General features: G+C 34.2%; 2 protein-coding genes across 24 annotated transcripts in view; one reads left to right on the plus strand and one right to left on the minus strand.

Moving 5' to 3' along the window:
* Positions 1 to 24084, minus strand: part of LOC105664309 (uncharacterized) — a 105493-nt gene that overhangs the window by 76446 nt on the left and 4963 nt on the right. Inside the window, exons 3-5 of one of the 18 annotated variants that reach the window (XR_013039596.1) lie at positions 9730 to 9875; positions 9269 to 9662; positions 6712 to 7856 (exon numbers count right to left, since the gene is read on the minus strand). The exons of 12 other annotated variants lie outside the window; for them this stretch is intronic. Coding sequence is in view for 1 of the 6 variants with exons in the window: in XM_076536360.1 (XP_076392475.1) it covers positions 9543 to 9662; positions 9730 to 9875 (266 nt within the window). In the remaining 5 variants the exon portion in view is untranslated. Of the gene's footprint in view, positions 1 to 10; positions 240 to 6711; positions 7903 to 8989; positions 9663 to 9729; positions 9876 to 20715; positions 24068 to 24084 lie in introns of those variants that run through there. 5 more of the 18 variants (XR_013039595.1, XM_076536360.1, XR_013039605.1 and 2 more) reach the window with 5 other exon arrangements.
* Positions 1 to 24084, plus strand: part of Nrx-1 (neurexin 1) — a 583956-nt gene that overhangs the window by 25376 nt on the left and 534496 nt on the right. For all 6 annotated transcript variants that reach the window (XM_076536346.1, XM_076536345.1, XM_076536349.1 and 3 more), the window contains exon 2: positions 20335 to 20382. In XM_076536346.1, coding sequence (XP_076392461.1) covers positions 20335 to 20382 — 48 coding nt within the window. The remainder of the gene's footprint in view (positions 1 to 20334; positions 20383 to 24084) is intronic.

The following is a 24084-nucleotide window of genomic DNA, read 5'->3' on the forward strand; positions in this document are numbered from 1 at the left end:
ATTCATATACCTGAGCCTGATCAGCATCTTTTTGTTAATATTGTCCGTTCCGAGTCATCCTGTACAGCATAATGTAGCACGGTAAGCTTGAACGGAGATAAGTTAATGCATGCAAGCTGCGCACAGGTGACAGGCTATCAATTATGCATGTTTGAACAGTGTTTTTCGAGTTTCAATCCGACGATATTGAGCGGCTGCTGTTTCGTTCGGGTCGCCTTGTGCATGGATCAAAGAAGAAACTAAAAAGACGATAAGTGTGATTAATAGATGGAGAAGGGATATCGTTACTGGAAAGATAAGTCGTTGCTTCGACGTTGACTGATCGTCGCAGATTAATCGCCACCAATACTCGCGAAACTTATTTTATTTTGCGATAAAGCAATTAGTAGTGCGCTATGTAATTATTCAAGGAACGTACACGCAAGGTTTGATTAATACTTTTAATCTGATAGCGCAATTGATACCATCTAACCTTAGCGATTTATAGAAAATATTATCGCGCTTAGTAAACAATGCGATTAGTTCAGATAAGATTATTACTTTGTGCCGTTTGCAGTTTGTATCGAAGAGATTCAACAAATTTTCCGCTAACGGGTTACTTTGAGGCTTTAAAGACATCTAACTTCTTCGTTTAAATACCTTATTGAAAATAAAACGTTTATTTCGATACGAAATTTAATTTCTGAAATCAGTTTATTGCTCTTGCGAAAAGGTAATTAACTGACGAATAAGCTGTGTTATGTGATTCCTTATAGTCCATGAAGCAAAATAATATTAGTTTTAATACGAAACTTATTTTTAAAAACAGTAAAGTCCAAAGTAAATTTATTCTACTCAACTATTATGAAATGCAAGACATTTATTGTTGAATAGTGAGCTATAAAAATGTCCAAAATCGTTAACGAGCTGAAAATTACTTGTGGGTGAACTGAGGATACCGCTGTTTGCAATTTTTATGATGTCTTGTCGAATTAGTGCAACTTTTAGGTAGAACTGTAGATAGGAACCTTTCTTTGTCTGTTTTATAAATCGACTTTGTTTAAAGACATGTTCTCATTACGAACAATCAAGTAGAATACCGGTTTTACGAGATTGTTTCACTGTCGTGAAATCGAAACGGAAACTCATTAACCGGTCAAATTAATTATCGGTATTGTAATATCTCGTTTCAGTTGAACTTTTCGGCAAACATATCGGAATCATAGACTGATTGGGAATATGGCTTCGTGAGTGATAGTATTTGATCGTTATTCCGATACCTCTAATTAATTACACAGAAAGTTTTGCTTTCGTTGAAACTGGTTCTTCAGTCTTGAAAAAAATGAAGGACCTAGAAGGTTAAATATACGAGTGGAAATGCAAGTATGAAGTGGAATTGGTTTACCCAATGTGACCGCAGCAAGTGATAAAACCAAGGAATACCACGACACAAATACAAAACTGTATGACTTCACTGCTAGGGTTACGGGTTCTCAAGATGTGACTACCAATAAAGCAATATTCTCTAAAATGTAATAACTCCTTGTATACGAGGAACTATTAATTTGAAACTACGAACGTGAAGGAAAAGGATTATTGCATCTTTAGAAACTTGTGCTGAGGTGTAATCCTCTCGTACTATGCATTATGAGACCTAACACGATTTACTTTTCATTTTAACTCTACGGTGGAGTGGAAATATTTGGCAGGAGAAACGTTTTATACTAGAAATATTTTACAGCAAAACTGCACTTGGGCCAACTAATTATTTTGACCTGTATACACGAAATGAAGCTGTTCAGATAAAGGAAGCTAATCTCGTATTAGAGGTCGTAATTCTTAACACGTTCAGATATCGTGTACCGAAATTACTACTATGTATGCGTCGGGCAACTTGTATCATGAATTAACAGCACGTGTTCTACATAACCTCCCTAAGTACGTACAAGAAAGGTAAACACATTTATCAATCTCTTTAAAGGTAAATTTCGCGCATCCTTCGATACACGGGACTGCGGATACGCTATTGATCGACACATAATCTACAGATTCATCCATCATAGTCCACTCGTTGATAGATCATGGTCGTGTTATCCGTTATGACGACAGCGATAGGGCAAACCTGTTACCCTTGGAACTTTTAATGCAGATGCTTTCATCAGCCGGAGAAATTATTCGTCAATGTGACTTACTCGATGGTTCATGAGTTTCAAAGACATGGAAAGTTACTGAAAACTTTCTTTCATGAATTACCAGCAGGCTTTTATTCGTCTCTTTACGAAGTACATCTGTCACTGTTTTAGATCATACGTTACGTGTATGTCGACTGCAAAATTAGTTCTATAAATTGTAGTAGTATTTTGGAAATTGGGAGTTCTCGGATTCGGGACTTAGGGATCATAGCTAAATGTCCAATTTTATAAGTTTATTAATTTTCTAGTAATTTTTCTGAATTCTTGAAGCCCAACACTTTGAACTCTTAAAGGGAGAAACTTCTATATCTTTAAATGTTTGAACTTCAGAATTTTCTAATTTCCAAACTTGTAATTCTAAAAATATTTAAGATTCTAAATTATTACATATTTCTGAAATTCATAAATTCTCAAATTCTTAAATTCTTAAATTCTTAAATTCTTGAAATTCTTGAAATTCTTGAAATTCTTGAAATTCATAAATTCCTGAAATTCTTAAAATTCTTGAATTCTTGAATTCTTAAATTTCAAAAGTCCAAACTTATCAAGCTTCTGAATTCCTGAATTCTCAGATTTCTAAACTCTCCAATTTCAAAAGCACCACAATTGCAAAGTTTCAAATGAAAAAAATGGAGAATACCTACATTTCTACCTTCCCAAATTTTTATATACATAAATTTCGAAATTTGAAAATACCTACATTTCAAAATTCAAAATTACATAAATTTCTGAATATAAAATCTCTCTCAAATGTACGAAATCCCTGTTTTAAGCCACAAATAGTCTCACGTAAAAATCACCATAAACCCGAGTAAAACATAATAAAAACAGTAATAAACCCGCAATAATTCATCGCGTTCATTTTAAGATTAAATATTGTATCAATGATCGACGACGCCCGCAGCATTCAACACGTGAAAAAGATACCATGACCTGAAATATTAATTAAATTCATCACTCGAAGAAACTATTTCGTTTCGGTGAACTCTCGGGAAAGTTTCACCGCGGCGAAGATGCTGAAACGGTTTGTGATTATGAGAAGCAATTTCATGCCAATGTAATTACAAGGAGGGGCGGCATCGCGGCTGCAGAATCGTGTATTTGCGTTTTAATACGTGCATCGGCCTCGTTGCAAAGCGTTCTCGATTTGCATTGGCTTGTCTGAGTGGCGATTCAGGACAAGCAGAATCATGGAATACCAATGTGTTTCTTAATCGATTATGCTACAATCCGCGTGTACTGTGTCTCTATGTGTATGTAACAATACATATTGGGAAATGCAGAGCCTTTTCTTTGAGGTTCTTGATAAATATGCTTGCGATAAATTACTGCTATACAGAGGTTGCACATATATATGTTCGTAGTACATATATATGTTTAACATACGTGTATGTATTAGGTGGAATGTATCATTAATTATATAGCGAGAAAGCCTTCATAATTGCTACAAATGTGCAGACAAAGTAAAAATAATATATTTTATAATTTTGCAAATTGTATACATATATGTCTGGTAAATTATATATATGATTTTTAGTAACATTTTTAGCAAAGTTTTTTTATGCATGAATTGTATACATACTTAGTTATACTGAATATAATGATTTACTTACTAATTGTACTTACAGCGCATAACATTCTTACATTTGTTCTATGTATTCAAAAAGGGCGGGAATTTTAAACACGCCTTCTTAATAAGTATTTTCCATTTTGTACAAAACATAAAAGCTGAGAATATAAGTACGTTTCGATTATATAATAAAACGCGCACAAATATGTTCGTTAATAATCTGATTCTTACATTTGTTCTATGTATTGAAAAAGGGCGGGAATTTTAAACACGCCTTCTTAATAAATATTCTACATTTTGAACAAAACGTAAAAGCTGAAAATACAAGTACGTTTCGATTAAATAATAGAACGTGCACAAATATGTTTCGTAACAATCTGAGTCTTACATTCGTTCTTACATTTGTTCTATGTATTCAAAAAGGGCGGGAATTTTAAACACGCCTTCTTAATAACTATTTTACATTTCGAATGAAACGTAGAAGCCCAGTAAGTTCGATAACAAAACGAAACGTGCAGAAAATGTTCGCTAACGATTTCTTTAATGCGTTTTTTCGGTGGCTCGTAAAAGAGCGGGAACTTCAAACAGCCGGACACAGCGGTCGGTGGCGAGGCGAGTTACGAGCACGGAGAAACGATGCTCGGTTTTGTCGGCGGTTCCCCGAACAGACCAGGCCGCGGTTGGGACGCGGAAGAGTGGGAATGCTTTCCGCTTCCGGCGAAATTCCCGCCATATTCCCCGAGCGCGGGACTTCCGGATCTGTGTAATTCACTCTCGTCTCCACCCTTTTGCTACCTTCGGGGAACGATCTAAAGCCTCCCCATTCTGTGATGACCGAGCTGCTCCCTTTTGTACGAAACGTACAACACGATCCCAATAAAATACGAACCGAGACTCGTAGAATTCTCTGTACACCGCAGCACGAAACTTTCCGACCACTCCATTCTTTGTTACACTTTGAAATGTTGCGAAGAGAAACGATGTAACTATGCTACCTCCTGTTTCTGTCTTTAAGGCACTGTCGTTTATTTCGGCACAAAATTCTTTTGTGGCTGATTCAGAATGTCACTGAATTTTTTTGCAATCGCATTGCAGCTATTGTACTATTGCAAGTTTATTGGTAATGCTTTTCTGTCTCTTATATTTTAAGAATTGCACGCGAGTGAATTATGGGGTTTGGGTCTTTAGTTTTAGCAGTGCTGTATTGGAAAGTATCTGTGTTTCAGGATTTGACGTTTAGAAATTCAAAAATACGCCATTTTTAAATTTAAAACTGTGTTATTAACTTTTCAGATTATCGAGCGTTTAATGAAGAAATTATTACATTACTAAGTGCGTTTGAAATTTATAAAGTGTAAATATTTGAACAAGATCGAAATAACCTGATTTCTAACTTTTCTGAAGTTTACGACTACGATATTTCTCAAAATATAAATTTAAAACGACGATTTAAGATTTGGAGATTTAGAGATATTAAACTTTTTAAGTTCATCAATTTTTATATTGCCAAAATATTTGTTCGAATTTTTGAATTCCTTAATTGTCGAATTTGTACATTTTTGATAATTTTCCAATTTCGTATAAATCCTTAAATTTTTCAATTAATAATATTTTGAAATTCCACAATATTTGATTCCTATATTTTTTAATTTAGAAGTTCAAACGTTTATAAACCTAACAACTTGAAATTATTATATTTTCATATCTTTTACAAATCTTCAAATTTCTAAATATGAAATATTTGAATTAAAAAATGTAGAAGTGACATAACATATCCAAGATTATTAAAAAATGTGTAATACATATAATTTTATTTTTATTGAGAATATGAAGTTCAAGATTCCTAAGAGAAGAAAAAGGATAAAGAATATGCTTTATCTTTATATACAGCTGAGATTACAAGACGATCTGAAAGAGGTCAAGAAGCGACTATCCACCTAAAGTCGCTACACCGTTATCTGCTAGAAAATATGAGAATCTAGGGATCTTTAGATCTAAGAATTTAGAGACATAAATATTTGCAGACTTTTAGATTTGGGGCTTTGGAATTTAAGGATCGATGAACATGGAACATAAAGCTTAGAAATATTGGGAACTTAGGAATTTGAGAATCTGGGAATTTTTAAAAAATTTTTTAAGAATTTGAAGTGTAAAAATTTGGGGATTTAGAAATTTTATTTACAAGTGACTAGGGATCTAGGGATTTGGGGATTTCGTGATTTGGGGATCTAGGGATCTAGGGATTTGAGGATCTAGGGATTTGGGGATCTAGGGATTAGAAGATCTAGGGATTTGGGGGATCTGAGGATTTGGGGATCTGGGGATTTGGGAATTTTGGTATTGAAAACTTGATAAATTTGGGAATTTCCTAATTTGGGGAATCTAGGGATTTGGAGATCTACGGATTTGGGAATTTTAGTATTGAGAACTTAAAGAATTTGGGGATTTCGTAATTTGAAGGATCTAAGGACTTGGGGATCTAGGGATTTGGTAATTTTGGTATTGAGAACCTAAAGAATTTGGGGATTTCACAATTTGAAGGATCTAGGGATTTGTGGAAGTTGGCAAAGAGTAAATGAAAAATTTGAGGATTTCGTAATTTGGAGGATCTAGGGAATTGGCAATATTAGTATTGAGAACTTTAAGAATTTGGAAATGTGAAACTGTGGGAAGAAATTAAACTTTGGAAAACTTAGAAATTTAAAAATATGAAAACTAAGAATTTTGAGAAATTGTGAATCTCGAAGCCTGGTTATTTAAAAATTTGAAAATATACGAATATAAATACTTGCAGGTTGGACATTTCAAAACCTAGAATAGGATAAAATAAACTCAGGCATTCGATTCAGAAATGCAAGATTTTTAAGTTCGAAAATCTAAAAATTATATGTAATTTATTACACAAAATCTATAAACTCACAGATTCTATTATCTATAACTAAATTTAATATGCAGAATTAATTTACCGCATAGAATACAAGGCTTACATCCTGAGGAAAGGAAGAAAACGGGAAACGTATATTCTTTATCCTGGCAGAGGTCTGAGATTATAAAGCGATTTGAAAGAGGTCAAGAAGCGGGCCATCCACCTAAAGTCACTGTATTCTTATCTGGCAGAAAAGAAAAGATGGGAGCAAAAGTACGAGCTGGGGAATCGCAGCAGCATATATGAAGGAGATCGAAGAAAAATGTGTAGAAGTGGAAGTCTGGACTCGACTGCCATCGAGTCTCTTTTCAAACGATACCTTATACCAGCAGGCTCGAGGCTCTTCGTTTCTTTCACCCTTAGCTCGAGTCCCTTTTCCACCTTGTTCTTTTCCTCCGGCAAGCTGGCTCCCACTCAGCGCCGACATAATAGCAATTTAATACCGTAGCTTCGGGAGTAAAAAACGGAAGCGAGGAAAACGATCTGGACAGCCGAGCGACGCTACGATTATTTATAAATCATCGATTCCTCGCCGTTCTTTTCCACGGAACTTTCCGCCGCCTTGTTGCACTTTTATGAGTTTCGCTTATACGCTAAGTTTCGTTTTACTTTGGACGACACGTCGCAACCGTCCAGAATCTCGAACGTTAAAGCAACTCCCTTCGTTGGCTCCCCGGAGAAATTCGATAAATTCGGAGCTTCCTGCCTTGCCACCGCTCAATCGCGTAATTCGACGTGGGAAGGACGACGGCAACGGAAAAATGAAGAACGATGCTGATATCGACGTGTACAGTCTGCGGCAAATATGCTCCCTTATCGAACATATGGCAATCGGAAGACTTATACTCGTTGATCTTCAGGAATTTTCGAAATCAGATTCAATTCCTTCGCGAATTAGGAAAATTTCACTTGTCACTTAGACAATTGAAAAATTATAAAATTTGTGAATTTAGAAATTTATAAATATTTAGGAAATGTGAAAACTTAGAGACTCCAAAATTTACATCTCTTTATCCAAAGAAAACCAATGTTGAACCCAAGTGTACTCGTACGGGATGTGGGTTAACCATTTGCAATCCGGTTTATTTTCCTGTTTCCTGTTTGGTTTAACTGGACCAACTTCCAGCAATATGGATGGGTTTATTTTGTAGGATATTCAAGTGAATTCTTCATTAAGAACCGGTATGGACTGTTTAATTTGCGTAAATGAAGCAACTTGGAAATATGCGGCTCTTCTATTATTTGTTTAAGCTTAGGTTATTTTCAGGGTAACTCACCACATTTTGCCACTTAGATTTGCGTCATTATTATTACTCATAGCAAACAATGTTTCAGATGAAGTTGAATGGTTTTGAGAGGGGCATATGCTGGCGGTATATTTTTTTTTGTAGGTGGACGTGTAAAGGACAAATGAAGGTCATTAATGTTTTTTTAAATGGAATCATATATTTTTTATTGCATCAGCTGATACTCTTTTATATTTTTTACAAAAAAGTATTAATCTATTTATGTGAAAAAATCATTAGTTTAGGAGATATTTTAATTCTAACTTGTTAGGAAATCGTGACTTTCTGGTCAATATTATGAATTGCCCTAACTGAACAGCAAATGTTTTCCTACATGCTTTGAGAGGTCACGTGTCACCAAACGAATTGTGAGTTTTTATTTTTTTTTTTTTTGTTACGTAGTAACAGTGAAATTTTGTCTCTGTTACGTCTCTAATACGATGAATACGACGGTACGGTGAATTATCACTTCATAATGAAGTACTCTAAAGAAGAAACGATAGACATGCTATCAATTTATTTTGAAGCTGGGAAACGTGCTACACATGCAGAAAGATTATACACTACGGAATGTTAGTAAGTCATTTATTTCTCGATTCAGAAAGTGTTCTGATGCAAATGATCGCCACGTTGAACCTTTTCTGTAAGTAGACATTAAAATTAAAATATCTCCTAAACTAATGATTTTTTCACATAAATAGATTAATACTTTTTTGTAAAAAATATGAAGGAGTATGAGCTGATGCAATAAAAAATATATGATTCCATTAAAGAAAACATTAATGACCTTCATTTGTCCTTTACACGTCCACCTACAAAAAAAATATACCACCAGCATATGCCCCTCTCAAAACCATTCACCTTCATCTAAAACATTATCTGCTATCAGTAATAATAATAACGCAAATCTGGATGGCAAAATGTGGTGAGCCACCCTGCATAACAGTAAACCATGGTGGTCGAATTTGAAACAAATAGCCAGAACTATCATATGGTCACAAACAGTACATAATGAATTCTTTGTTAAATGCATGAGTTAAAGAAATAATGAGTTATTTAATTGTTAAATTTTAAGTAACAGCTACTTGCATTTTGAAACTAGATTGTACAGATTTGTTCAAACACTAATTTTTATTCTGGTATTTGTATGTAATAGACCAGGTATTTCAAATTTCGCAGACAAAACCCTGAATTTAATTGATTCTTTATGGAGTAATTAGAAATTTTGAAGCGGACATCGATAAATCTTCAAGTGATACAATCAATTACGAGATAAACGGACGTTAACCAACATCAGACGAAGATCGATGTTTACTTGAATTTCCTGTTACAAAACTGCTGATTTGTCCCTGGTAACCCCCGGAAATTCCTCCGACGATGACCTGTCTTCCGTTGAACTAGTTTCCTTTTTTTTCAGTCGAGGATTCACGATCGTTAGGCGACGCGCCAGTTCTTTATTCTTTCGTTGGATTGAAGAAAAAGTCGTTGCCCATCGATGATTAAGTCGTCCCCCGAGTTTTATCCTCGGAGGATGAAAAGAAGCCCCGTTGGGAGGACTTTAACCGACCCCTTCCTTTCGTCCTTCTGCTTCAGCATCGTTGGAATGGAGGAAACGTGGTTTTATCTTCGATCGTATTTTCGCGCCGCTGCGGTCTCGTTTGCGCAAAGTCGAGCGAGATAATCGATACGTCTTCGTCTACTCTCGCCACCTGGAACAACCGAGATGCTATTTCTTTCTTCCAGCCTTCTTTATACCGTTTTCTTTTATCGAGTTACCTGCAACCCCTCGTTCTTTCGATCATTTGCTCCCCCGTCGATTCTAAACGATTTTCTCACTCGGAGAATTTCAAGGGGATCATGATAAATAAACCTTCCCCTGATTTCTGCCTCTTCCGGTGACAATCCTGAGCGTTCGTATAGCTCTTGATGTAATTTAAAATTTTTATATAAATGTTAGTGCAAATAAATACATCTGGCTCTCTCTAAGATCCCAGTGAAACAACTCAATCATTTAGCAGCATCTGCGTCGGACTCTTCTGATAGTACTTGACAGTTATAGTAACTGATATTAGTAGACAGTAAATCTAGGGTGGCTCAAAAAATTCTCTCGTCCACTAAAAATTTAGTGCATGGTAAGACAATCCATTCAAAGCTTGAGTTCAAAAATTTATATATAAGATGTTCAACGTAGTCGAAATGTTTATTGAATACGGTATATTATATTATAATCTTCAAATGTACAAATCGGGAGAAGTTGTGGTATTTAAATAAATCAGTTCATTATGTAGATTTTGGTGAGCATTTGTCCACGAGCTTGTGGAATATTCATGGTAAAGATCGCTGCTTGAGAATCTTGTAAGAATTTATCGCTGAGAGGAAATATCAGGAGTTTAGCCGGTTTAATTAACGGTGCGAGATTATTAGAAGGTTTGGATCAGAGAGGGGCGGATTAAATGCCCGATGGAGAGCTCATGGGCTGCGGGATGCACAGTGCAGGGATGAGATAGGGTTTCAGAGAAATTTCAAAATTTCAAGCTTGCGGATTTGGAAATATATTTTGGAAGTCTAAAAATGGAATTTGTGAATTTAGAAATGTGGAAACATATTTTTAATATAACAATTTTATAGAGAAATTCGTGAGATAATTATTTATTGTTTATATGTAAATAATGGAATCTTTATTATATTTTTAGAGGTATTTTTATAGAAACTTTCTAGATATTTATTACTGTCAAGTAATATCAGAAGAGTCTAACGCAGATGCTGCTAAATGATTGAGTTGTTTCACTGAAATCTAAGAGAGTATGTTCAAAATTTGAATTTTCTGTGAAATAATTGTTGTATGTTGCAAATAGTATTTTAGTTCAATAGAGGAGCTATAAAAGAATTGAAAAATTAAAATTAAAACTGAAATTAAAATTAAAACAAAAATTGAAATTAAACTTAAAATTAATTTAAAATTTAAATTAAAACTACAATTAAATTAAATTAAAATCAAAATTAAAATTGAAATTAAAATTAAACTTAAAGTTAATTTAAAATTGAAATTAAAATTAAGATTAAATTAAACTAAAATTGAAATTTAATTTTTTGTTAAATTTTTCTCATTGAATAATACCTATATGAGATATACGCTTATTATTAAATTATACATATTAAACATCAGTCGTTTATACATATAACTTTGTTTAAATATTTCATGTTTTGTTATTTTAAAAGCCCGTCGTTTCATAAACATTAGCGTTGAATACAAAAGACTAAAATTTAATTATTGATATTCGCAGAAGTACGTCGAATGAATAATTAAATAACGAAAACCTGCATCAATCTGAATCACAAAAATCTTCATAAATTTTGCAGAACGCGTTGTTTAAAACTGTACATTCATGTTCCCGTTGAAATGCAAACCTAATAATCGAAACGTTGTGAAAGACCACAGGTTATTTCGAGAGGTCGCAATTTCAAGCAGCATATTCAACATACGTCTCTTCATAAACCACAAATATTAAACACCCTCGTACACCATAAACCTTCTATGATTCGAGGTGCACACGAGATATACTTGAAATGTACTGGTCGCTCCTTTTCAAGCTATATACTCTTCAAGCATTTCCATTTCGACTTTCGAGCAGTCCGTTAAAACTATCTTTAGACAGAATGTCTTTTGCGCGTTCATGACAGAATTTACGCAAATTGCTATACTTTTTCGTTGTGAACAACTTTATAACAACCCATAAGAGAAATGCTCTCGACAACTTCTTAATCGAGTTTTGCTCCACTTGTTACTCTAATTGCTAAACACAAAGTATTGTTGAAACTTGAATTATACTTAAATTTAAATCGAAAGTTGATACACAAACCACGTTCGAATATGAATTGTAGAAATTCAGAACGTATGTATGTTTCAATATTTTTTATTGCGTTCTTTGCGCGGTTTGAAAAAGGGCGGGAATTTTAAACACAACTTTACTATTCACTAACCGTAACTCTTACATTTATTTTGATAATTTTATTACATTTCAGACGAAATATAAATGTTTAGAATACAAGTACGTTTCAATAATGTTGTGTATTGTGTATAAGATGTTCGGTAACCATCACTTTATTACGTTCTTCCCTGGATTTGAAAAAGAGCGGGAATTTCAAATACGTCAACTTTAATATTTACTAACCGCAACTCTTATATGCTTCTTGATAATTTTATCACATTTCAGACGAAATATAAATGTTTATAAATACAAATAAATTTCAATAATGCTGTGTATTGTGTAAAAATGTTTGGTAACAATCTACTGCCTTTGTGTCGATGGATAGAAAAATGGCGGGAATTTCAATTTACCGAACAAGCTCTGGAAGCGAACAAATGTCTTTTATACATTCATAACAAAGTTTATATTTTCCAATCTTTTTCTCCATTAATAATTTTAAAACAACCTATAAGAAAAGTGTTCTCTCCTTAATCGTTATTCAACTGCCTCTCAATTGCAAAAAATTAAATATTTAAATACATTCATGCTCGTATAAAAAGTGTTAAAATTAATGTACTGCAGTCTTACTGACTCGCTAGAAAATAATTAATAGAGTATAATCGAGTATGGCAAAATTAAACAATGGCAAATTGTTCGAATCAGCCTCGATCTATCAATCACAATTTGCCCCGCGAATTGTCCTCACTTTCTGCTGACGAATAATCTTCACTCTGGACTGCAGGTCACGTTTTACAAGTCCTTTAGCCGGCTGTTACAAGTCAACAAGCTTTGAACGCTTTCGTACAAGTCAAGTCATGCTCCAGGCTGCGAGAGTAAATTCCTCGTAAACGTGGAAATGAGAATCGTCGAGAAGTTTGATAATTCTATTTTCCGTGTAATCTAGCATTCACACTTCCTACTAATTCGTCAAGCAAAGTGCAGAACGTCTACTCGGACCACTGCGTACTCGTGTTAAATGTTTGCGAAATTTGTTCTTGTTGAAAAGCAAAACACGAGTGAGGAAAAGAATTTGATTATCAAATGTTTGCTCCTAGGCAACGAACTTTGTATGTTTACACATTTTGTAAATAAAGTTTCTAGAGCTCTGAATCTTCTAACCTGTAAGTTTTCTATATTTACAAATTTTTTAATTCTCCTCATCCTAAATTACTGACATCCGGTCACGTATCTCGTTCATGTACTCCATGCACGTTTGAGAAAGTATCCGAAGAAAGATACATTTAATGGAAAAAAGGGAACGGTGGATCGCGGTTTGTAAAGGCTGTATTTGAAAACGAGGACGGCAGCGGTTAATTAGAGCAAAAAACACGCGGACACAGGTGGAAAGGGAAAAGACGAGGTTGAAAAAGTGCGAACAGGGGCGAGTGTGACGATAAACAAAAGGGAATTTACGAGGATGTGAGTGCGAATCGGGTAAACACTGACACATCCGTTCTCCAGGCTAGATAAGGCTGTTGGTTCAGATCGGAAAAAACTTTCCTGAAAGTGCTTTCCGCTCGGCTCTGTTATTACTCTCCCTATTCTAACTGTTTTCGTTGCATTTAATTGCATTATATAGATTTACAAGCCGGTTGTTGCCCTTTAATTACGATTTTATCCTCTTTTGTTTCATTAACCCTGAATACGCTCTTTCAGCCGTTTATTTTGAAGGTGGCTTAAGTCCGTATGTCAGTTGTTATCTGTAGTAACTCGCGAACTCGTGGATTGACACCTGTAATAACCTTCCAATAAATATTCATTTTATTAAACTTCAATTAAATCGAGCAATTTTTGCATTATAACGCAGAATAGCATGTACGAAGTTAAATACATTCCAGATCGATACAATTACTCCGTTAAGCTTCAAACAAACATGCAAAGCTAAAAAGACTGTTTCGTAACAATACAACGAATAACGTACAGTGGGTAACAAAAGTAAGTAAACACTTAGAGCTTGTGGCAAAAAACATTTGTGTCAAAACAAATATGTAACTTCAAGAAACAAATTGTATATCTGCTGAAACTACATGAAATAATCTATATAATTATGCTGATAAAATGTTCATTAGTGCTGGATTTCCTCGTAAAAAATAATAAAGATTCACGGTATGCAACGAATATACGTTCCAAAAGTAAGTAAACACGACCGGCATTGTTCAATAACTTTTTAATACTTGCAATTTTGCAATTTATTTATAAATGACACTTATAGATTATTTCATGCCGAATCTTAATTCGTAAACTATTTCTTTGTAGTGGTTATCGTTTTCGAGAAAATTTGACTTAAAGGAAAATTGTAAATTTTCAACTTTGGAAATGTTTCACGGTCTTATAGTTGCTTTTATTCATTTTATTTTTATACCAAACTGTTCTGCAAATTCTCTTGAATAAAATGATATGAATTGTGATAAAATTGTAATTATTTAATTATGTTTAAATGCCAATGGAAGTGAAGAAGAAACCCAAGACTCGCCGTTGTCTGCTGATGTTTTTTAATTTATTTCAACGACTAAGAGTTTCAGAAAAATTCTAACCAGATCAAACGAAACAGTAAATATTACAGTTGAAAAAGGTACACAAGAAAGATAACAAATCGTGTTATGTTTTGAGTACATGTGTCAAACGTTTCGGAAAATTATTAGCACGAAATCCGAAAAACGTTCGTATAAAAAAGACGACGGTCAGTAATGAGTATCACTGCTGTAACTGCATATTCGCGTTGTGCAATGAAGAATAGGATTTCGGCCATTCATTTAACCTTACATTAAAGAATAACTAAACATGTAACAACTTCACATAGTAACGGCAGTGAGACTCATCACTGACCGTCGTCTTTTTTATACGAACATTTTTCGGATTTCGTACTAATAATTTTCCGAAACGTTTGACACATGTACTCAAAACATAACACGATTTGTTATCTTTCTTGTGTACCTTTTTCAACTGTAATATTTACTGTTTCGTTTGATCTGGTTAGAATTTTTCTGAAACTCTTAGTCGTTGAAATAAATTAAAAAACATCAGCAGACAACGGCGAGTCTTGGGTTTCTTCTTCACTTCCATTGACATTTAAACATAATTAAATAATTACAATTTTATCACAATTCATATCATTTTATTCAAGAAAATTTGCAGAATAGTTTGGTATAAAAATAAAATGAATAAAAGCAACTATAAGACCGTGAAACATTTCCAAAGTTGAAAATTTACAATTTTCCTTTAAGTCAAATTTTCTCAAAAACGATAACCACTACAAAGAAACAGTTTACGAATTCAGATTCGGCATGAAATAATCTATAAGTGTCATTTATAAATAAATTGCAAAATTGCAAGTATTAAAAAGTTATTGAGCAATGCCGGTCGTGTTTACTTACTTTTGGAACGTGTATTCGTTGCATACCGTGAATCTTTATTATTTTTTACGAAAAAATCCAGCACTAATAAACATTTTATCAGGATAATTATATAGATTATTTCATGTAGTTTCAGCAGATATACAATTTGTTTTTTGAAGTTACATATTTGCTTTGACACAAATGTTTTTTTGCCACAAGCTCTAAGTGTTTACTTACTTTTGTTACCCACTGTAAAACTACGCTATTAGAGCTTATTTATAGTACATGCTTTAAGGTTTATTGAGCAGCAGGGCACGTTTGCGTCACCGACAAAGCAGCAGGATTTTATGAATCACGATTACGACACAAGTCGGCGATATATCCATGTCGAGTCGTTCTAGAATAGGTACAATCATGCTTTAACAAGCATATTCGACGCATGAAACACCCCCGTTTCAGCGACAATAAAGATCTGTCGTAAATATAGAACTCTGCGTAGTCAATATTGCCACTATCGCTGGCAATATCGTTGATCTCTCTTTTACCTTTGATCAATCTTTTAACTGAAGCTGAATCTATGCTGATACTTCAAAGGAAGGTCGCGACAGCGAGTTATTCATAGACTGTTTGTTGAATGCTCATCCCTTTTGTACTTCGATATCTGCAAGATTCAAATTGATACTGAATGTATTCTGTTTCGAGGGTTAAACACAGTTTGTACTGAACTTCCTCGTGATATATTATATAATACCATAATATAGGTACTCTACGTAATATGCGTTGAATATAGTGTTATAACATATTGTTATGGTGTAATGTACATAATGCGTTAAGATGTACTTTACTGTGTTGTAGTGCATTTCATTATATTAAACTGCACTTTATTACATTACACAATATTTTATTGTACTGTGTTATACTTCCGAATATGCAGAACACCACATCACACTGTATTGTAATATATCACAACGCATTGTACTACATTGTGTTACACTAAACTTCATGACACATCATTACGTTGTTTTCTACTTTAGTTCATTGCATTGCATTCTACTTCGTTGCATTATTTTGCACTACACTGCATAGCACTACACAATATCCCACTGCACTGGATCGAACTATTCTGCAACGCACTATTGTGTCTTATACTACACTACATTGCATAAGACTGCATTGCAATGCACTGCACTATACAACATTGCACTACACTGCACTGCACTACATAGTGTGCCACTACACTGGATTGTACTACACTTCATCACACAATATTGTCCTGTACTACACTACATTACATAATACTGCATTGCAATACACTGTACTATACAACATCGCACTACACTACACTGCACTACATAATGTGCCACTACACTGGATTGTACTATACTGCATTGCACTATACTGTATTGAACTACACTACACTGCATTGCACTACACTTCACCACACTGCACTACACTGCACTACACTGCATTACACTGCACTACACTACATTGTCCTGCATGCACTATAATCGATTGCACTGCACTACATTGCATTCCATTACAGTGCACTACACTGTATCATACTACACTGTATTGCATAACACTGCATTGAAATGCTCTGCACTATATAACATCGCACTACACTACACTGCACTACATAAAGTGCCACTACACTGGATTGTATTACACTGCATTGCATAATACTGTCTTGTACTACACTACATTGCATAACACTGCATTGCACTGCACTGCACTAGACTACATTGTCCTGCATGCACTATAATCGATTGCACTACACTACATTGCATTTCATTACAATGCACTACATTGAATAATACTACACTGAATTGCATTTCACTAGACTTTATTGCATTACATTGTATTGCATTTCACCACACTGTATTGCAGTGCATAAAAATGCATTACACAACATTGCACTACATGCACTACATTGGACTTCACTGCGTTTGTTTGCATTCTACTACACTTCATTAATCTTCAGTGCATTTTAATGCACTATATCTGATTGCATTGCACTATTTCAAATTCTATTGCACTACTTTTCATCGCAATGCACTCACCTATATTGCACTGCATTGCACTCATCTGCATTTCACTGCAGTGCATTACGTTGTAACACTGCATTGCACCACGTTACATTACCCTGTACTACACTACTCTACATTATACTGCATTGCATTTTATTGGACTTTATGATATTACACTGCATTGCACTACACTCTAACACTGTGACTCACTACATTGCATTGAACTGCAGTGTTGGACTGCACTGCATTATATTATCACTGAACACTTTACTTAATTTTTATTTTACAAATCTGAAATTTCTCAAATTCTCAAACTATCAAATTCCCTATTACAACTCTCACATTTAAAAATTTTCAATTCGTTAACCTAATCATATCCTCGAATTTCCACTTAACATCCCTATTAGTACGCCTATGTTTAATTAACAAAATTGTTCAATTATTTCAACCATTATTCTTTAACAAGAGCAACGAAGCATTAATTCACTAAATATTTCACGTGATATCCTATTTTCTGCACGGAACAGAACCGTACAACAGAAATGCAAATTTTAGATCGTGAACACTTTTCGATTAAAATTGAAAGCAGGAGGTTCATCAAATTGCAAACAGAAAAAATGAAACAATAAATGAGTGCTAAATGCCGTGTCAAACCGAGAAATGAATTTATGTTCAGATCGAAAGATTCTATCGTTAAAAACAAAATTAGCGAAGGAAAAGTGATACAACTGGGAACGATGAATATCGTGCGCGATAACGAGCTAGTTAAAACTGGCGAACTCTCGGTACGTGGCAATATTTACCGTAGACCAAATTGGAAAAGTTGAAATGTAATTAACGACAGTTAGAGAGTTTAACGTTCCCGCATAAACGCGGTCCATTAATATTCATTTTTGTCGATTAGGGCTTTCAACTCTCCGGGAAATTTCTACGCATGGGATTTATCATTCGACCTAAATCCACCGTTTGACTCGGTCATGAAATATCAAACTGTTCCATCAAACGGATCTACACTGATTCGTATTAGTACCCGTATACCATGATATTTAAATTAGTTACTGCTCGATATCTCATTTGTGATTATAATAATCATATATTAATTACATAATGTCTACTTTCGTTTCCTGCGAAAATTAATAGTTTAGGATATTTATAAAATGTTTTGGGGGCTGTTTCATGGATGTGGTATAGTAAATTGATGTTACATTCTTGCTTTTCTAAAAATTCATTCGAAAGTTTTAGATTTTTCATATTGTTTGATGTTGAAATTTTTGGGATTATGAAATCTGAAATTTTGAAATTTAAAGATTCAGAAATTCCGAAATCTGAAAATTAGAAATTTGGAAATCGGACATTTGAAAACTGGGAATTTGGAAATTTTTGAATTCAAAAATTTGTAAACTTCAGAAATTTTTGAAATTTTGGAATTTGGAAATTTGGTAATTTTGGAAATTTTGAAATTTGGAAACTTTGGAATTTGGAATTTGGAAACTTTGGAATTTGGAAATTTTGGAATTTAGAAATTTTGGAATTTGGAAATTTTGGAATTTGGAAATTTTGGAATTTGGAAATTTTGGAATTTGCAAATTTGGCAATTTTGGAATTTACGAATTTGCACATTTTTGAATGTGCAAGTTTGGAAATTTTTGAATTTACGAATTTGGAAATTTTGGAATTTGCAAATTTGGTAATTTTGCACGTAATTTTGGAAATTTGGAAGTTTGGAAATTTTGGAATTTGGCAATTTCGGAAGTTGGAAATTTTGGAATTTGAAAACTTTGAAATTTGGAAACTTTGGAATTTGGAAATTTGGAAATTTTTGAATTTGCAATTTAAAAATTTTGGAATTTGCAAATTTTAAAATTCGCAAATTCGCAAATTTTGGATATTTTGGAATTTGGAAATTTTGTAATTTTGTAATTTTTGAGTTTTGGATTTTACAAATTTGAAAATTTAGAAATTTTTAATTTTACAAACATCTTATTTCAAATACCAAATTTTTCAAATATAAAGGCTAGTGACAATTTGCACAAATATAAAAACTATTCAAAAATTATTGAAATCCATGAACGATAAATACTTGAAAAGGTGTTATTGTATTCGGTACCGCACCATGGCATAACGCATTATTCTACCGTAATTCGAATAGAATTTCAGCCGAATGGAAACATTTGGAATAAGTCATAAGAAGCGGAATAATTAACTGGGTCGATTTCACATTCAGAAGAGCGATTACTCATTAATTAGCGAAATCGTCTGGCGTGCCGTGAGCTCATCACTTTTTTATGACACGATGATTCAGCTTCAAAGGGTATAACTTATCTTATCACGCACACCCGCTAGATATGACATGGCTGGCACGTATACAGCGATAACACGGAAGAACGAAAATGGTTGGGGTGAAAAAGGATTGGTGAAAATCGCATTGTAAGCTCTTTGAAGATATCCCTCTTTCTAACTTGAGTTGCGGAGCGTGAAAGATCGTCGAATAATCTTTTTTCGTGGGTCCGTATATCTTTGTGGGATAACAGCTATAGCATAGCATCAAATATGGATTCTTATCAAGGGATCCACTTTTGGTATAATCCATTTTTGGTAAAAATTGTCCTAACATTGATTGAAAATTAACAGTTGCGGGGAAAAAATAAAGAAACTTTATTTTATATTTGGTAATGAGACTAATAATCGAAAATATCAATTAGGATTAGAAGTTTCAGTATTCACATATTTTTGTAACTAATGTTCGAATGATGGGAGGAGAATTTTGAGTCAGATTGCAATATATATTTTATATATTCTAGACTTTAGAAAATAAAGAAAGGAACATAAAATTGAATTTGAACCCTGAACCATATTATCAATAACAATACTGTGATTTAAATCCAAGATAGACAATTAAGTAATTAATTAATCCAGAAAAGTTAAATATGTTTTGAATTATACAAAATTTATAGAAAAGATCGGAATTAGATAGCTATATTAAGCGGTGATTAATACAACTTTTATGCTTTATACTTTAAATTAATATTGTTTTGTTTCCGTTTGTTTCAGTGTGGTGGATTTCCGTGCGTCGAGAATGTGAAACGCAAATCGCCAAGGGTAAGTACAATACAAGCTCTAAATCAACGAGTAAAGTTAACATTCAATAAGTTTTAATAAATGAATTTCGAATGTTAGTTTCATCCGCGTCTCGTCTGCGCAAGCGTAGTATCAGCATCTGTGCATGCGTATACTGAACTGCGCATGCGCCCTACGATCTGCGCAGATCTAAGCACTATGAACTAATAATAAGAGAATTTCGAGAAACGAATCTTTTTAATTTTAAACATCATTCAGTTGTACCCTATAATAGTCTGCATAATCAAATCCTTTTATGAAATAAAGAGTTAATCATTTTATATAGTACTTTTAAGTAACATTATCAATACTTCAAATAATATTACCTTCCACCGCAATAGGACATACATACTTTACATGTATACATGTATACTATTTCTCCAAACAGAAAATTTTAATATCAATTCTACACATTTTTTGCAAAGTAAAATGAATGTCAGTTTGACTGGATCGCTTCTGTTTAATTAAGCCAATTAAACTTGGCACAAAAATGAACCATTCACGAATTCTTGACCTAGTTTAATATTCAAAACATTTGAGAAGTACGTGTACTCCACAAAATATCAGTTAATCCTTATTTTATAACCAGTAAAAACGTACAGATTCATAGAATTATCTGTTGCCAAAAGAATGAGTTGAATTTTCTATCATCCTTTCAACGACGATATCCGTTGTCTCTAAACATTAGGGGTGAAGAAAGAAGCTTCGTAAGATGAATTTGTGGGTATTCTATGCGACTTTCTTATGTAATCAAATTACTTAAATCCAATTAATAGAGTCTCGATAACGGGACGACATGCACGAACCTACAGCTCGACTTCATTCGCTCGCTAGTACACACACGATCGTAATTAACCGCACATTCGATGCATGTATGCAGAAACCGCGCGTTGTTTGCGAATAGCAATTCGGAGCGTACTAGATTGAATGTAACATGAGCTACATAACGTGGAGAATGCGTACAGAATAGTCCTGTGTGTTCGTCTTACGGGCCTATTACCAAACTTGGCCCTGGTTGCCCATTGGATTGTTCAATGAGTGATTATGCGGCCGAAAATTAGCGAGATTTGCGGAACATTGGCGAATGATAGCTTGCCAATGGCTCTAATGTTCTAACTCGATATCGGCGACGCAAATTGTCCTTCGTTGTACATGGGAACTTATGATACTGAACATTGTTTCGAAATATGTTGAAACTGGGGGATATACATTATAGGGGAATGAGTTAAGTGCTGGATATGTTCTACTTTTATTAGCAACTGGAGAATTTCGGTCACAAACGAAGTATACAACCCCACTTTTGCAACACTGACATTTTTCAACCCTACAAATATTTAAATTTCGTAATATTCATATTTTAATATACACACATTCTGGCGTTTGTGAATATTTATTATATAATTTCAAAACCTGAAAACTATTTTATAATTTTTTAACTCGAGTCTTCCGTATCGCACTTAATTAACATCGTACTTTCGTCCACTTGGCAAACACCTAAAAGCGATATGCAATGAACAGGACGAGGAATGCTCAACTAAGGAGTACAAATTCAATTTACCCGCGGTACCAAAATTTCGCTGGTTTTGTTCACTCGGAGGTGTGGCCCGTATAATTTTATGTAGCAACTGGCAGCAGTTTGGTGTCAGACGGAAAATAGACGAGAGAACGTGTAATATTATTGCTAGAGAGCAAATCACAATGGCATCCTAGGCGACGAAAACGACATATCGTTATTCTAGTTAGCACACCATGCACCTGACGCAATGCAGTTGTATGCGACCCGTAAGTATGCATGTATGCGCATACATACATACATACGTACGTGAGACGCATTGTTTTCGGATTTGCTCTTTCCGCGTTATTCCCGACTTTATTCCGTCTTATCCACTCCTAAATTTACTGAACTCCGATTTTTCTCCCGGCTTTCGACCTTCTTGTCGGACGCTTTTTGCATTCGGGTATTGATTTTGCCTCCGAACTTGCACGCCGCTATCGAACGTGAAATTTTCTCGTTTTAGCGACGAATTTATTCAGATATCCTGCCAGTTTATGTTTAAACTGTTGTTTCCATTTTCGTATACTGTCCGAAACAGTTGTTTCACCTCTGTTTACTTTGCTCGCTGATGTTTCGATATCAAAAGCTGCGATTACAATTTACCTTCGCACGGATTTCAATTTCGTTGAAAAAATTTTCGATAACCGGACTATATTACAACAAGTATTGTTTGGACACGATAAAATATTACCAAACAGAAAAGTTCGGTTTTGTGTATTTTCGAAATAAAACCCGTGCGAATCACAAGTAATTAATAACCGTGTAATACTGGTACCTGTCATTCATGTATTTTCATAAAAACAGCTCCGAGAGCGGGGAATTAGCAACTGTACAGGAAATCGTGACCTATCCGTAAAGAAACAAATTATAAGAAACGTAAAAGTTGTTAACATTTAAAGTTTTTAAAGATTCGCTCAGAAACAATCGCCTGCAGAAGTATCCTTCAACAATCGAACCTCTCGTAGGGATATTTAACGAGATCGATCGTTCAGAAAGGATTACACTGTTTCGAAGGATTCATGGATTCGAGTGCAATGGAAAATGGGCCGCGTAGAAGGAGAATCGTTAGCAGAAATGAAAACAAATTGCTTGGGTGGGAAACTTCCGAGGGCCATGAAGCTACGCGGCAAAAGTGTGATTTGACAAATGGCGCGTGATAAAAGCAGGCAATGTTCATTAAGGGAAATAGTTCGCGGTGGTAATGCGACTCCTATCGCAAAATTGATGCATTGTAAACACGTTTGGGTGTATCCGATATCTTCAACCAGGTTAGGCCAGGTTTATAATGATAGAGCTTATTTGAGTTCAGTTCAAATTGATTGCAACTTCATTTTTATAAATATGCTCAAAATATTACACCCCGATCGAATCTCATTAATATATAATAATAATAATGTGTAAATATTTAACTGAATGGACGATTTGGAAACGGAGCCACACGAGAGGAGCAGGAGAATTTTTTAAAATTCTTATAGGATAAATATCTTTGATGTAGACTTTGCAGTATGTGAACAGCTATTCACAAGGCAAGGGAATAAAGTTTATTGATAGTATACTGATTGAAATTGATCAGAGAATAAAATCATGCTAACAGAATACGTGAAGACATTGCAACGACACAGTTCCAGGTGCTTCTATAGCAACATAAAAAATCTATTTTAAATATCAACATACAGTTACCACATCTTTGCACAATACTGAACATCATAACGCACAATTAAATATTATTATCATTGTATAAAGTACAGTTAAATATTATTATCACCGTACAAAGAACAGTTATTATATATCAACTTTCTTGACGGGAACGATAGTAAACGTTGATCATAGAAGACAAGTTTACAGAAAGCATCTTCTCCACATTCGGGAAAAGTTCTTCAACTGGAGAAAAATGTTGTGTAATACCATTAAATCCAATCTGCAGTCAGTTAACTGCAAAGATGCTGAGCCACTTGATACATAATACTGCTTTATTGTACTTGACGACGTAATCTCCTTAACGATGTCGAACAGTTAGCGAAACTGAGGAAAGAATCTCGGCGATTCGAGACTTCTTCAACTGCTATCCCAGATTTTCGATGGAACTTTGATACGCGTATCGAGAATCTTGCCCTATCGAAAGAAAGTAG

This window comes from Megachile rotundata, chromosome 10, assembly GCF_050947335.1.
Source record: "Megachile rotundata isolate GNS110a chromosome 10, iyMegRotu1, whole genome shotgun sequence".
Lineage (NCBI taxonomy): Eukaryota > Metazoa > Arthropoda > Insecta > Hymenoptera > Megachilidae > Megachile > Megachile rotundata.